The 16,733-nt window shown below is 37.7% G+C and overlaps 1 protein-coding gene across 2 annotated transcripts in view; it reads left to right on the forward strand.

Moving 5' to 3' along the window:
- CPED1 (cadherin like and PC-esterase domain containing 1) overlaps positions 1-16,733 on the forward strand; it is a gene marked incomplete at its 5' end in the record, with an annotated part of 146,404 nt that overhangs the window by 113,678 nt on the left and 15,993 nt on the right. For both annotated transcript variants that reach the window (XM_084291203.1, XM_084291204.1), the window contains 2 exons: positions 6,878-6,995; positions 14,561-14,697. In XM_084291203.1, coding sequence (XP_084147329.1) covers positions 6,878-6,995; positions 14,561-14,697 — 255 coding nt within the window. The remainder of the gene's footprint in view (positions 1-6,877; positions 6,996-14,560; positions 14,698-16,733) is intronic.

Below are 16,733 nucleotides of genomic sequence, written 5' to 3' on the forward strand. Positions count from 1 at the left end.
AGAGAAAGGCTTAATATTTTTTAGCAGAACATCTAGTACAACTGGGGGAGAAAAACACCACCAACAAAAAATATGTCTGGGTAAAACCCTTTCTTAAATTTGAGACAGAAGCTTGTAAAATAAAATCTACAAGAGCAAGTACAGTAGGTAGAGAGTCAGATGTATTGCCCAGCAGAAAATAATACAGAAAGGAATGTATCTTAAGTGTACCATTCTCTGGGAGTTACACATCCAGTTTTGGTCACAGGAGAGTCTTTCCTCCACTTTGAATTGCAGCCTGTTCTCTCAGGGAGTTAAGTACCCACTTCATTTGGTCCTTTTGCAGCTAGAGTTAACACAGAGCCGGGTGGTATTCCCGCCATTCAGTTTCACTCTGCATTCTTTACACACAACTAGTCTGTGGGTGAAGTAGTATGAGTCAGTATTTAATTATATGTACAAAGCAAATGCAAACAACTTCCTCACAGGTGACAGAACACTTCGTAGGACCCTTTAGCCCACTGACTGGAAGAAGGCACTGGGAGATTGAATTGAAGTCGCTGCTGCAAATCAGTTAAAAGATGGACTCTAAACTGTGTTTCTTGTGTCAGGGGACTGTTATACCTGTTATACAGAAGAGGAAATACCAGTTAATACTTAGTGGCAAGTCCTGAGAATACCTATCAGATCAAGCACCTTTGGCAAGGGAAATTTTGAACCCTGTTAGGGCTAAAGAGGTTAAGTATCATGGTGCTGCTGAACTATGGCTGGTTTTGCCTATGCCCGGTTAAGAAACTTAGGCAGTTAGGAGACTGATGGCAACTGAGTGCCAGTTTTGAAAAGATACTTTCCAGATGTGGTACTGTTGGATGGAGATTTGAGTCATCCGCCCAAGCTGATAACTAACACTTTTTTTTCACTGTATTGCAGTTGGTGTCAGAGTATTTCAATTTCAGAATTCAGCAATGAACATTGTTTTTTAACTCAGTCTTTCTCTTAGTTCTCTTCATACATCCTGAAAGGAGTGATAACTGTTCAATATGAGTTCTTGTGTTGTATTTATCATGGCTGTGGAACAAAGGTCCCCGTCTAATATCAAGTGAATGGAGCTAGAGCTCAACAGATTCTTGTACATAGGAAAATATATAGATTTATTTGCTGTGTGAATAGTGAATGCCATATACCCTGAGCATGAAGGATACAGCAGAATGCTCCTTAAAAATATCCACAAGACTGTGTGATGTTCCAGCTAATAATATAGCACATTTTTTAAACTTAATTATCATAGAAAACAGTCAGGAGCACATTGGCACTGCATAGTGAGAGAATAATAAATACCTAATAATTCCCTTGGTTATACATATAACATACACTTCTTGAAGTGTCATGGTTTTCTCAAATTATCCACAATTTTCTGATACGGGTTTTTGCAAAAATCAAGTCAGTTCACATTCAGAGTTTACACTAGGAAAAGAGATGGGAAAGAGGAGGATTTGGGAATCCAAAATTTACACAGCTCCTAAAGTCTCTAGGTCAATATTACTGTCTCACATTTTAGACTAAAAGTTACACAAAAAAAAATAAAATAGCAAAATACCTTGCTTTATCTGCTGCTTCTGTTTTATCTTCACTTTGAGGGAGGAAAGAATACTAAATTCTTTTCATTCCTTTTTTCTTGTTTTGTGTTTTCAGTTTATAAAGCATACAAGCTGGTAATCAGGACTGTTTTTATTTAAGAAAAACATCTTTAGTTGCATTAGAGAAACACACTTGGTAAGAAAATGTAGCTGAAAAAAACATACAGATATTAGCTTTAAATACTGTGAAAAAAGTAATTAGGTGTAGTACAAAATATTTCCCAAAACTTATTTACAATATTTTATTCTTAAGAAAGTTGAATTTCACATTCACACATTCTATTTCATCAAATTCTGCTGCGTCTCTGAACTGTTTAGAATCACAATTCACAAGTCCCTATGAGATTAAGAGTCATACTTTTTAGCCCTCGTGAATATTTTTGTTCTAAGGTTCACAAATGTAGAGCTTTGAACTATTGACTCTTTGAGAGTAGGAAGGCAGAGCCTAACTGACATCAAATGTAGAGTATTAAAAATTATGTAAAATGGAATTCAATCAAAATTCTTCATAGATTGAAATGATTTATTTATTTACTTATTTTATATTCTGCACACACATGGAGAGATATTAAAAACTGGTATGAAGCTTACAATATTTTCTCTTGATTAGTAGTGCTCAGTTCTCAAAAGAGTTAGCTTTCTCTGAGGTTAGCCTTCCGAGTGCAGAGGAAGCCACATTGCATCTGCTGTAGTGTCAAGATTACTTGTATTTGTCCATATAATCTGTGTGTGCTTTGAGGCAGTTGTCTTTGTAGATAGGGACCTACTGGGATTTTCAGAAGCTTTTTAGCAGATACTAAAGATATTCTTCCATCAATGATTAAAGCATATGATATTATTCCCCCCCCAAAAAAATCCTCAGCAAAAATTTGTGACTGAGAGAAAAATCCTGTAATGCATGGTATGCTTGTATTCTTAAGACAAAATAATAATAGCAGCACTGTAAGAACTTGAAAGTGATTTGGGCTGATGGCTGTACTTTGTCCACATTTCAAACTGTTCTCTAATGTCTCCTCCATGCCTTGACAATATGTCCAGTATCTCAGCTTTTATATCGTTCCCAGTCTCCTACTGATGTCTGTGCACTGCATGTTCCAACCCTGTGAGTGCCCAAACTATTTTTCTCAAATGTTTTTATGACCTCTTCCAGATCCCTTTTGAATTGAGCATCTCATAGGCTTTGAATGTGTTTTTCAAGACAGTGCCTTTGGTGTCTCTGGGGAAATATTCCATTTCAAAGATGAAGCACATTAGATTCCTTACAAAACAGTGGCAGCAATTCCTTTCAAAATATAGCTGCAATACATGGACATGCTAGTCCATCAGTTCACCCCATTAATCCCCATCTGTCTGTTTAATGTATTGGTGTGTCTTATGATGTAGGCGATATCTTCATATATGCCTTAGTGCTTGATGAAAAACAATAATATTTTTTTCCCAGACAAAAGTAGTAGTGTACTGAAATTTGTTAGGAGACTACCTTATATAAGAGCTTTCTAGACCTGTTTTGTGCACCCAGGAGCTTCAGTTTAATGAAGTTAATATTGAATGTTGATCTGAACCAGCCTGAACCTCTGATTCTTTGGGGGTTCATCTATCACTGAATAATACAGCCAGACAGAGGGAGGCCATTGAATAGAAGTCAATATGCCAACTGTTCCTTCATTTGTTACTGCCATATTAATAAAGTTGATAGAGTGGAACTAATCCATCTGCTCACAATTTATTCCCTAGCAATAAGATACAATTTCACTGCTTCATGAGCTCACTCTTTGACTAATTTCATTAGAATTCCTTTCATAGCATCATTTTTAATCACTTTTCATCCAGTTTTAGTTACGTGTAAAGTCATAGAAAAAGATGGACCAAGAAGAGGGTTGAAAGGGTTTCATGAGAAAACCCTGGGTCAATTTAAATAGAACCAGATCAAGTAAATTGAAGTCAGCAAGCCTACGAAGAACAACAGGAAAGCTTTCAGAATTACCTCTTTCACAGTAAGCTTTGTTCTGTCATGTCTCAAATGTAAACAGAGTCCAAGGAAACAGGGCAGCCCTGACAGCATCTATACTGTCAGGTGAGGCAGGGCTGTGGTGCCTCAGGAGACATGGGCTGGCTCTCATGCTGGACAACAGCTGGGTGACTGCCAGGGTCAGTGATGGGCAGTGCTGGCCAAAGGCTGCAGGGTCAGAGCACAAAAGATGGGAAGGTCTCCTCCCTTCTTTGCCAAAACTAGTACCCAGACATGTGTGGGCTTAGGGTGTTAAAGGGATGTGGGATTTTCGATATGTGTTGGTTGTATGCAATGCTAAAAGGAATTCCTGCAAGCTCAGTTATATTTTTCTTATTGTTTAGTTTAAAACATTCTGATAGATATACTGATTCTTTATTAATAGATTTGGTGTTCAGTGCTTTGGGTGGGTGCAGGCTCAGACATGATTAGAGCAGAACAGATACGTTTTTCAAAGTGCTGAGCCCACCATTCCCATTGATCAGAGCGTACTCTGAAGAGAAGCAATTCTCTCTTCATACAGCAGATGGACTTCAGAAATGTTCCGTCTCAATTGACATTGACTGAAAGGTCTCTAGTTGTACATGGGAAAGCTTTATTCCTATTTTATTTGTTAGTTTCCAGCAAATCTTCTGAAAAGATAAAAGAAACTCTACTAATAAAATACCAAACCAGTCTCATTAAGAGTCAGATTTAGCTGTGCACTGAAGTACTTAGTACAGGGGAACTTTTCTGTTGATTTTAGTCCAGACATTTCAGGGGGTCTTTTACGTCTGCTTTTCAAAAATGAAGGTTTGTAGGGAGAACAGGCACAGAGCAAGAGCTGTTATTTAAGCTTACATGTCTGGCTCTCATCTTTGCCATGAGTGACTGATTGTAAAAATACGTAAGATCACAAGATGCTTCATCTTTTGGAAAGGCAAGAAGCATGTCACATCACTGCAGCACCTGAAGAAAACAAACAAACAAACAAACAAACAAAAAATCTCCAAGCTGTTAATAAAGCTCTTAATGCACTGTATAGTGGTGGATCTGTGGCAGCCACAGATTAATTTTGCACATTATATTAAGCATGTTGATGAGAAGAGATTGGTATCCTAGAAAAAGAAAGATGAAACAAATAAGGCTTGTTCAGGGATTCACAATCTCTCCCTGATCTTGTTGTTTTAGATGGAAATTACATATTAAGCACAACTCAATTAGAATCAGTTTATTTTTTGTTTAAACACATACCCTGTGCAGACGTATGAACAAGAAAATCCCTGTTAAGTTATTTTATTGCACTATGTTGAGAGCAATAGCAGCTCATTCAGGAATTTCAGGCTTTCTTGTGAAGTCCTGTTCAAATTGTTTTACTGCAAGGTAGGAGCTTTCTGGTGTTAATGTTATTTGAAGTAATACTGTCAAATAGCTGCACCGTGTGTCCAGACCTAGAGGCTCCAAGACAACATCACAGTTTGATGCTAGAAGATACAGTGCCATTCATTTTGTCATAACAGCTTTCCTTAGTAATAGAGCATTATTATAGAGCAGAGAACAGGACAACTGTGCAAAAGAGCCCACAGGTATCTGCTGTTTCTCTGACCTTTTATGCAAAGATGACCTGAGACCTTTGAAGTCAACAGGAAGATTTTTTAACTTTTTTTTTTTTTTTTTTTTTTTTAACCATGTAATGAATTGAAATCAGGTTAAGTATGAGATAATTATTTCACTTTACTTTTCATTAAGATAATCAAGACAGCCCCATATTTATTAAATTCCAGGACAGATTCATATCTCCACCGATATCAGTGCCACAAATCCTACTGTCAAATTTCACCTTGACAGTATGAGGACATAATTGTTATTTGCTCATTGGTTCAATTTAGACGTAACATCATAGATGTAGCATTTAATGGAAACAGTGAAAGATAGTTCATGACAGTTTCCTAATTAATTTTACTATTGTTGTCAAAAATAAATATAGAACTCATCATTCTTCTATAAAGAAAAGACTGATGAAATCCTTTTTTTTATTTTTGGAGAAATTGCATTTTATTCTTTGTTTCAGTTTCAAGAATACTCTTTCTTGAAATTAACACAGTACAGTAAAAGTGTATTTCCATCTGTGTAGTTTGTAACTAATTAAATGTTACTATTACTAACATTCAGTTTATCCAAAAAGGGTACCATCTGTATTTTTCATAGAGTATTTAGAAACAAAAACACATTAAGTAATATTTCCATGGTTAATTTTTCATAATATTTTCTCTTTTGCCATAAAATGATCTTTTCGATCTTTTCCACTATTTTAAGTCTCTCTCTCTTTTTTTTTTTTTTTTGTTAGCTTTTCAGTTTTGATGAAAATAAAAATAGAAAACATTCATTGTCTTCTGCTGAGTTTGTAACAATACAGAAGTGAAGGTGAAACAATGAAATAGAAGATAGTTAACATTCTTCCTGAATCTAATACTGACCCCAGAAAGCTCCCATCTTCTGATGAAACAACTGGAAACTGTCAATGCAGTATGATTTACTTTTTACAAAGTAATTTGAAGTGAAATTCAACTGAACTAAGGTGGACGTGCTTCTGAATCATTCTAAAACTCATTTTACAGGCGAGGGAGAAAAGCACTTTAAAGATGTGATCCATTTTGTCCTAAAGTAGATATTGAAAATAGCTATGCTATTTCTCTTCAGAAACAATAAAGCAAAGTTATAACAAGCAATTTGTACAGCCACACATACTGTACCTGTTTAGAGTTACCAAAAAAAAAAAAAAGTCTCATATCACCTTGAATATATTTTTTCTCTCTTTTTCTAAAATTTTCTTTCTTTATGCACCTGTATGTTCTCAAGCTAATTTGAGGCATTTCATGATAGAACTACATTCCCTAGAATGGCAGATATGCATACAAAATTGCTATGAGCAAATAAGTAGAGATTTCATGATAAATAGTGACAAAATATCATTACTTGAATGTTGTAAGTGTTTGCCTTAACAAATTTTCTTTTTATCTTTAGCAAATGATGTAGTGTCATGTACATTGACTGTAGATTGGGATAATTTATTACAAAACCATTGTTTTAACAGAAAAAAAAAAAGGATTTTAAATTTCATATTAAGAAAATATCAAAGAGCTAAGTAAGAATGAATTGTAGAACCAACTGCAAATATTTTTCCTTATGTATCATTGAAGAGGATTTCAAAGTCATGTATCCACATATATCCAGGTGCAGTGCTGTAATTTGCACTCCTTTCATTTTAATTCAGGACTGTGGTTCTCAAATCCATCCAGAGGAGTCCTGTGGCTTGCAGCCTCTGTCTCATGAATACCTCTTCAGAATTTCACAGACAGTGCTTAAGACCTGCGAAGCTGGAGACACAAAAGGTTTGTACTTAATCTTCTGTCTTCTGAGAACTAGCTCACACGCTTCACCAAAGCAAAACTAGAAAAAAATATTTCCTCTTCTCTATGCGCATGTACTAACCTAACAATAGATATAACTAATTCCTTGTAAGAGTTACAGATTTTTAAAATCAGATTAGTTTGTGACAATTTTTAGTTCGACAAGTTCATTACCAGTGATGCAACACTTCATGTGTTATTGTCAGTTAGCCTGTGAAGTTCATTGAAATATTTCCATCAAAACACCAAAAATATTAAAATAAATGATGATTTATTCTAACTGAAAGGGATTGTCTAAACTTAAAAAAAAAAAAAAAAAAAAAAAAAACCACTTTTGAAAAAGAATATGATTTGACTCATTCCAATTTTATATTTCTACTTCTCTATTGGTAACAAAAAAATTACAATTTCAAATTAAGCAAACAATAAAGTGTTTGTTTTTACATGTCACTGTCTGAAATAACAAGATGGACAAAATAGTGTGGTTGAAATGTCTTTTTTTAAAGTACTGGTTATATATCAACAAGTATGATCAAGAAAGATAGGTAGAATGGCAGGTATTCTTCTTCAGGTTACAGCTGCATGAATATTTATTTACCTTAACAAATATGAGTAATCCATAGGACTACTTGTGTTTGTAGTCCTATACATGGCTTAAGTTGCTTCTGCATTAGACAATAAGTAATTTTCTTTAATTCTTTATTAGATGGATGAAAAATAAAACCAAACTCCTGTATGATCTACTACCACAAATGTGGTTTTTGTTTTTTTTTAATCTTCCTGTAGATAGGAGCAGCTACTCACAGCAATGAACTTGCACAAACTCGAGGAATAATCAATACAAAGTAACAGAAATGCTTGAGCTGCCTGAATGTTTTCACTTGGTATGAAACATAGAGACCTATATTTGTTTTTCAGTGTTAAATGAAGGAAACACACAAAGGAGACACTGCTGTACCTGACAGCACGTTTTAGTCACACAAGTTATGAATCATGAAGAAGCACAAAATAGCCTATGTTAATACTGTCGTGGTTCCGCTCGAGTGGGCAGCCGAGCTCCACCACAGCCGCTCTCTCACTCCCCCTCCTCAAAGAGGAATGGGGAGAAAATATGTGAAAAGGGCTCAAGGATTGAGATAAGGACGAGAAAATCACGCAATAATTATTGTAACGGGCAAAACAGACTCGGCATAAGGAGATAGTAAGATTTATTGCCTACAACTAACAAGCGAGAGAAGTGAGAAAACAAAGGAAAAAAAAACAAAAGCACCTTCCCCCCATCCACCCTCTTCCACCTCCTCCCCCCGAGCGGCGCAGGGGAACGGGGAATGGGGGTTATGGTCAGTCTACAGCACTTCTTCTCTGCCGCTCCTTCTCGGTCACTCTCGTCCCCTGTGCTGTGGGGTCCCACCCACGGGATGCAGTCCTTGATGAACTGATCCGGCGTGGGCTTCCCACAGGCAGCAGCTCTTCCAGAACTGCTCCAGATATGGGTCCGTACCACGGGGTCCATCCCTCAGGAGAAAACTGCTCCAACCTGGCTCCCCTACGGGCAGCAGCTCCTGCCGGGTCACCTGCTCCTGCGTGGGCTCCTCTCCACGGGCTACAGGTCCGGCCCAGAATCTGCTCCGGCAGGGGTCTTCCACAGGCGGCAGCCTCCATCGGTGCAGGGCCACCTGCTCCACCGTGGTCTCCTCCACGGGCTGCAGCGTGGAACCCTGCTCCACCGTGGTACTCCATGGGCTGCAGGGGGACATCCTGCTTCACCATGGTCCTCACCACAGGCCGCAGGGGACTTCTGCTCCGGCGCCTGGAGCACCTCTCCCCCTCCTTCTACACTGACCTTGGCGCAAGGCTGTTCCTCGCTCCTCTCACTCTCCCGGCTGCTGTGTGGCGCAGCGTTTTTCCCTGTCTTAAATATGCTCTCACAGAGGCGAAAAACAACATCGCTTATTGGCTCGGATCTGGAAAACAATGGGGCCCTTCCCAAACATGGGGCAGCTTCTAGATCTTTCTCACAGAAACCACCCCTATGGCTCCCTGCTACCAAAACCTTGCCACGTAAACCCACTACAAATACATGAGGACGTAAACCTCCTGACTAGAAAGCCCAAACCAAATTGACAGAAGAGTCCTTCTGGGGCAGACAATCTCCTTCTCTTTAAATATAATGTGCTTCTTGTGAATACCATATCTAGCTAAGGAGAGCTGAATATAAAATCTATTTACAAGCTTATTGCTAAAAACATATAGATTTAAAATGGAAACTACTTCAGGAAATGTAGTCTCAAAGGACAAGTCTATAAAAAAGGGAAGAATAATTTTGGCTTATGAAGTGAAAGATTGCCAAAAGATGTCTAATGAGCCTAGAACTGACATGTGCAGTATCCAGCAAGAAGTGGCTGTATAGTTTCATGTGTGTCACAGCCTCAAACTGGAACTGGAGTTTTGGAACTGGAGCCAAACAAATCGCTTTTTGTGCAACATCATTCAAAATTTGTAACAATAAAACAAAATCGTAGTCCTGACAGTGGACATTTTCCTAACACGTATGGGAGTAATTGCAAATTCCCAACTAAAGCTGCAACGTCTCTTTTATTTAAATAACTTAAATTTTCAGAGAAGCCAACCCATGACCTGTTTCCTTTAAGAAGAAATAAGGCAGCATCATAGGTTCTTCTTATGCTAGTTAACGGCTTAGTTGTACGGGAATACTTGATTTTCTATTGCAGCAAAATGTATCTGTGCTGGCCAAAGCTTGTCGTGTTGATGCAGACATGGGCAGAGGCTGAAGCAAGGAAGCAGAGGCAAAGATGAAACCTTAATTTCTCTGAAGTTGATGGTAAAGCTGAGAAGTGTCACTAGGATTTCATGCCTCATTTCTACTCCTGTGATATGGCATAGAGGCAGTAGTAGAGGGTCTAACCAAAGGTGGAACTGACTACTCCCATCCTACTACACTCCATGGCACAGTTCTCTAGAGGACGCTCAGCATCTTACCAAATATGTACTTGATTTACACATTTCTTTCTCTTTTACTGATATATGCAAAGGTGAATATTAAACAGGGGAAGTTTCAGTCTTTACATCTTGTTGGGATCACAGAAAGAAATTATGATTTTTTATAGCAAAAAAAAAAAAAAATCCTTTTGCCTTTAGAAAATCCCCTTTGATTTCAGTTTTTAACCCATTGTCATAGAAAAAACAGCTCTCTGTTCAGTATTGCTACGGTATTATTAATGACAAAGCAGTCAGTAAGCAGCAACCATGTGTTTGGCTCCTCAGAGAGAGAGACGATTGTGTAAGGACCATGAGGACCCCAAGCTGTTCTGAAGTCCTGCAGGTGAATTAGACTATTGCAGTCTGTGGAAATTTGGTGGAAATTTTTGTGGAAATTTGCAGACACTCACAAAATCTTATGCATTAAGAGATCACAGCTTCACTTCTAAGTTGTGCCTCTCTGCTATGACATACATGCTTTAGTAGTATTCAGTTTTCCCCACTTTCCAGAACTGTAGCCAGTTCAACATAATTCTGCACAAACTCTCTTTTTGCCTTTCAGAGGCTGTCTGAATTTAGGTTCAACACAGACACAAGCTGATGCAGAACCAAATGAGTGTCTCCCTTAATTACAAGGAGTAAATGTCAGTTTGAACATAAGTCTGCAGGTCTAAGATCATTTTATTCTGTAGCATGAAAATCATATCCTTTTAAAAATAATGTTATGTGTGTTTTCCATTAATGTAGTTAAAAGCAAAAGAAAAAATAAATATTTCTATAACCTATTCCTGGAGAAAACATCTTTTAAAAGTGTTAGGATCCCAAACAGACACCAAATGTAAAAGTAAACTAGACACAAATCAACAAACTACTTTTAGCTTCAGCTTAGTTAAATATTTAAATTCAGATATGAGTTTTCAGTTTAGACTTTTTTTTCCTTTTCTGTGGATAATTGTTTGCACTATATAAAATCTTTGTTTTTGATCTTGAACATAAAATCTATGTATTTGTGGCTATGCCAATGGGAAATGTTGAATAAAAATAAGAGGCTGAAAGCCCTGTCCAGAAGAAAAAATAAATAAATAAATTCAATTTAAGTGTACATCCTTAATTGGTTAAAACTTTGTGACTTTAGGCTAACATTTGTGTGCTTTTTAAATACAGGTAAATAGTCCTGATTATTTTTTCAAAGGGTATTTGTTTTCATACCAGTTAAAGAGAGCTATTTACAGGAGTACAGGCAATGTTTTATCTCCTATCCTAAGCAGAAGATTTATGTATGCAACTGATAAGCCTCTTTAATGAGCCCAAAATCCAGTTTACCTTCACTATTTCTGTGGCAACCTGTTATTTACAGGCTTTCATAAAACTTTGTATTTAGCAGCTTCAGTTTGGGAATAAACTTAAACTCACAACAGCTAACGCTTGCTCTCTCCTTCAGTGAATGCTAGGTAAACTTGCCTTAGCCTGATAAAATCAGTGCTCTCAGCTGAAGCAGCACAAAACACAGATTCACTGAAATTATGCTGAAAGCTACATTGTGTGCTGCTACCCTACATAAGTGGAAAAAAATAAACAAACAAACAAAAATATAAAAAAAGAAAACAGCCTCCACAACCTTACAATTGGAATAGAAATGTGTTTAATTTCCAACCCAATATTGTTTGTGATTTTTACTGTTACATTTTCATATTAAAGATTCATTTTATGTTTTAGTGAAATTTTATTTGTGAAGGTTAGGAATGCAGTGACTAAGTGCTGTGAAGTTATAGGAGGAAAAAATCATAATGACTAGATTTAAAATGCATATATTTGCATAATTTTAAAAGTCTATGTAAATATAGCAACTGCATCCACTCTGTGAACATTAAATGTCAGTGCTTCCTATAAACATGGGTTTTCCATGATATGTCATTGTTCTCTATTTTTTTGCCACTCGTCTTTAGCATATACCCCCCCAAAAAAGAGATTTTTTTTCTCAGTGATTGAATATGAATCAAACAATTTTAAAGATTTTCAAAAGGTGCTTATCACTTTCAGTTGCCAAAGTTTAAACTTTTAGTGTTCAGACATTTCAGATCCTTAATATTCATTTTATGTAGTTCTCCTTTTCTAGTTTATTACCTAAACCAAATCAGCTCATAAATATATATGAAGTAAAGCAGAATGTTCCATAAAATGAGGGATCTCAGATGTTGTAGCCATTGCCAGAACTTTTATGTATTTGATTTGAAAGAAAAATTGCAATGTCAGGCAAAAACTGCCCAGTTTTCATTTATTTTTTAGATATAAATCACTGCCCCAAACAACTATCAGATTGTTTTTGAAAAACTGTACAGCATTGGTAGTCTCTGAGTCCAAACCTCAAACCAACTATCCATTATATCCATACTCAGAAAGCTGAAAGCAATTTAAGGTATTTTTATGGCACCTACTATTGTGTTATATGAGTCCTGGCACTTTTCAGTCTATCTACTTGAGTGCAGTGAAGCTGGGAATGACCACTTAGCCACAGATTGCAGATGGGGCACAGAGGGAGCACTGAGGGAACGTGATCTACCACTGGCCACAGAAATCTTGGAGTGCCGAAGCATGCCTGGCCTCAGTGGTGGAAGAGCATGCCCAGCTCCAAAACTTGGGTAGTCACTGTGTAGCTTTAGGTAAAAATTCACTTTACTCCCTGGATAAAAACTCTATGTAAGGTCTCACCCAAGAACCAAAGGTCAGGCCTCTCTTCTCCCAAATAAATTACAAAGTTACAACTATACTACTGTTCTGTCCTAAAGGATTTTGAACTTTAAGCGGTACTCAATTGGCAAGAAGGACACACAGCTTGGTGGTTAGGACACAAAGAAAGTGATTTTTGAAGCTACTATGTGCGAGGAGCACTCAGCAGCTCCACCTCCCTGCTCATGGCCTGGCACCATGGCCCGGAGCGCTCCCTTCTGCCTTTCTCTGCTTTCTCTGCCGAAACAGGCCGCTTGCCCAATGGTCGCCTTTAGAAGCTAGGTTCTAAAGTGTGATAACATCATTGTCTTGACTTTCATTTATTTGCAGCCTGCCATCATTTTCTTCACATCACCTGCAAGTGTAGCTGACATGGGGTGCTTCTGGCACGGAGCAGAAGCAGCTGCAGCAGGGCAGGCTGCACAGCAGACAGAGCTGCACAGTTGCAGCACTGTGGGAGGCATTCTGCCCTCAGAGGTGCCAGTTCGTATTCCTGTACAAACAATTCTTGGCAGTTTTATTTGGGAGGACTTTCATCTGCCACTGACCAAAGCATTTGCTTAGGACTTCCCTCCAGTTCAAGCACAGGCTGCCTCCCCGGAAACCTCCTCTCTCCTGAGGTAGCAGCCAGCTCCTCCAAGGCCTCTGGGGCTTGGCAGAGTTGCTTCGCTCAGCCTCCCACTCTGCCCCTGGCCTCATAAACATTGATAAATAGCAGCCTTGTTTTGTGCTATGGCTTCTGGTGTCATAACAATATATCAAACGCTGAGAAGCGCACCAGGCTGGCTGCTGCACTGCTGTCTGGTAGGAGAGGCTGCAGGTCTGCTCTGCAGACATTTATTTGCTGGTGGAACCATTTGCTGGTCTGCAAGTAGAAAGCAAAGCGTGCTAACAAGGCTTGATAGCACTGACACAAGACACAAGAATCTGGGGGCGTTTTTTTTTTTTTTTTGTGTGTAACTCCTTTAATCTGAGGAAAAAGCAGATTTTGCTGGCATAACTACATAGTAACACACAGTCATAGACACATAGAATCCCTCTGATTTCCAGTAGGATTTTGGAATTAAACAGCTTTACAGAACCAAAATAACTAAAGCATTCATTCTTACCTAACAGATGCCTCAAACCCACTGACTTTGGATAATCCCATTTTACAATCGAAAACTGCAAAATCTTTTTTTTTTTTTTTTTTTTTTTTTTTTTTTTAAATAGGGATCAGGCACATATATTGTTCATCTTACTAACTTCAACCACCTGAAATGCATATATGTGTTGTTCAGTGTGGTTGTCTGAATTCTCCCAAATTGAAATGGGCACTGCTGAGGGAAAGCCATCCTCTCTCTTGCTTCATTTTTCAATCCAGTGGCTTTCAAAGTCTTGCTTTGATCAACCAGCCAATTTTTAGATCAGAATAAGAATGAATCTTGATAGATGAGAATGAATCTTGTCTTTGGACGCTTCTGAACCATGGATACATCCTATCCCCATTCTGCCTCCTCACCTCTTTGCCTTTATTTTATCCCCTCAGTTGGGAAAGGACAAGCTGATGTGAGAAAGGCAAAGTGAACTGAGAAATAAACTCACACGCTACTGTCAAATTTGAGCATTCACAACTCTTTCAGAAAAAGCAAAACCTCCCATGCTTGCTAAATGCAAAGGAATGCAGAAAAAGGAAATAGTCTCTTCAAAGGGTAGAGACAGATTTAATTTGAGGAAAACTCACATGATAAAAGGCTTGAGAACATGTCACTCATTTCGTAATAGTAAGGTTACTCACAAAAATACAGATGAGATGCTGATACCCTGTTGCTGTTTTCCAGGGCAGTGGATTGTCCCTTGCCTCAGCTGCTCTGACAACAGAACCTGCGACTGGAGAGCAATAACATGGCAGCCCCACAACTGCCAACACTCTGTGCTGGCTAAGCCTGAACTCCAGCGCTGTCTGGAGGGCAGAAGGGTAAGTAACAGATTTTGCACTTTAATTTGTTATTATTTACTTAGATATTTAGTGTTCTGGGGTCTTAAAAGCAATTTTATAGTGTAAGAAAAATCCCTTTTTATTATAATGGGAAAAAAACAGAAGGAAACAAAAACTGCTATCAATAATTTAGTCTCTATGCAGTCACAGTTGTATGCTGCCATTTCACACAAACCTTAGGTCACATCAGTGGAGTGTCAGGACCTATGGGGAACACGGTTATCAACGAGACCTGCAGTGAGTATGTAAGCACTGTCAGTGGAGAAGGGATTTGCATTGTTACAGTTTGTCTCGCACTTTATGTGTAATTTCGGTTTCTTCTGCTGCATACCTAATGCATGGCATTGCTTGTGCACACTAATCTTACCAAGTCTTCTTGCACATTCTTTTCTTATAGTGAAGCTTCTAAGGTGATTGCTTGGAAATACAAGGGTGCCTTAATAGGCATGCTATGACTGTAAAACTGTTGAAAGAGAGCTCTGATCTGAGGCTCAGGTACATTACTGAGGATACAAGTATCCAGAAAGTAAGTAATTAATTGTTATAAAGATTTTTATAGTTTATTGTTTAGGTAACAAAATAGTAACTAACAATGACATTTTGATGGAATCCAAGACCATTTCTATATGGAAAAAATACAAAAATTATAGTCTTCTGATTAACATTGTCTCCTTCTTTTCTGGTCATTCCTTGTTTTGCACAGCATTCTTCATTGCCATTTGGCTTTATTTCTGCCTGTAGTTCTCTCCATTACTATAGTGCTTTGGGTCTCTCCTACCATACTTTTCTCAAAAACAAGAAAACAAAACCATAGGTTTATATGACAGAGAAGAAGCTTGATTTGCTCCTTATTAACAAAACAAGCACTTCTGCATTGACCACAGGAAAAAAAAAAAATATATATATATATATATATATATATAGAGAGAGAGAGAGAGAGAGAGAGAGAGAGAGAGAGAAAGAATTTGCTAGCTTTGGTCTTTAATTTCCATTTACTGGAAAATTTTTTCCATTTACTGGAAAATTTTAAGGCTGCTTCAATAAGTAAACACCTTTTGGTCAGGATAGCAGAACAACATACCAATATGGACGTGTTTTGCCAGCATAGTGTGAGAGGGTTATGTTAACATTCCCATCTCCTCAGTCCAACTACTCATATTCACCAGGACAACATTTGTTAAAGGTCTATTAAAACCAATTTTAATTCAAAATCCACTATGTTATGACTTTCATCTACTCCAGTGTCAGACAAGAACCCTATCCCATGTGAAGCACATTAACACAGCATGAGAAAAATCTCTGTAAAACTAATTGCACTTGCTTCCCATTCTGCATCTTTTGCAAAATATCTTCCACCATTGTCTGATAACTTTTACTGGTCTGTAGAAAGCTGCTGAATCACTCCTGTTACCTTTGCACAGATGTCCATTTAACTGGTTTATTCATTTAAAGTCATCATTCTAACGCATTTTCCCCTTTTGCTATATTTCTCCTATGTTTTCCCTCTAACATGATTTTTGTTGTCACATTGCAGTAGTATTCACTTTGTATAGCATTTCCAAATAACATTTGTGCTTCTTTCACCAAATAAATAAATGTAGAGTCTGGATCAGCTCCCTCACTTCAGTAGAACTCAAGTCAGAGAAACAAAATCACCAACCTAGGTGAAGATACTGAGATGATTTAGAGTGTTTGTTTGATTTATACTTCTTCTTTGATGAAGCTAGGTGAGAATAACAGAATTAATTCATGTGTCCACTTCTCAGAATGTGCTCAGCTTACTTTTGTAACCCTGTATTCTGAGGTTTTGTAGTATGCCTTCGTACTTCAAGTATTCAACTTGTGTAACATTGATCTCTTCAAAATCTACATTTTGCTATATCAGAGGCAAAATTGCTCCATCAGAACTGGAAGTAACTGTGAGTTCTCCCAACCCAGCCCTATTTTCTTAAGTTCAAACGACACAATATCTCAGTTCTTGCTCAAAGTTTATTCCAAATTAAGGCAATAAAGTT

The sequence above is a fragment of the Netta rufina genome (genome assembly GCF_964035555.1).
Source record: "Netta rufina genome assembly, chromosome: 1".
Classification (NCBI taxonomy): Eukaryota; Metazoa; Chordata; class Aves; order Anseriformes; family Anatidae; genus Netta; species Netta rufina.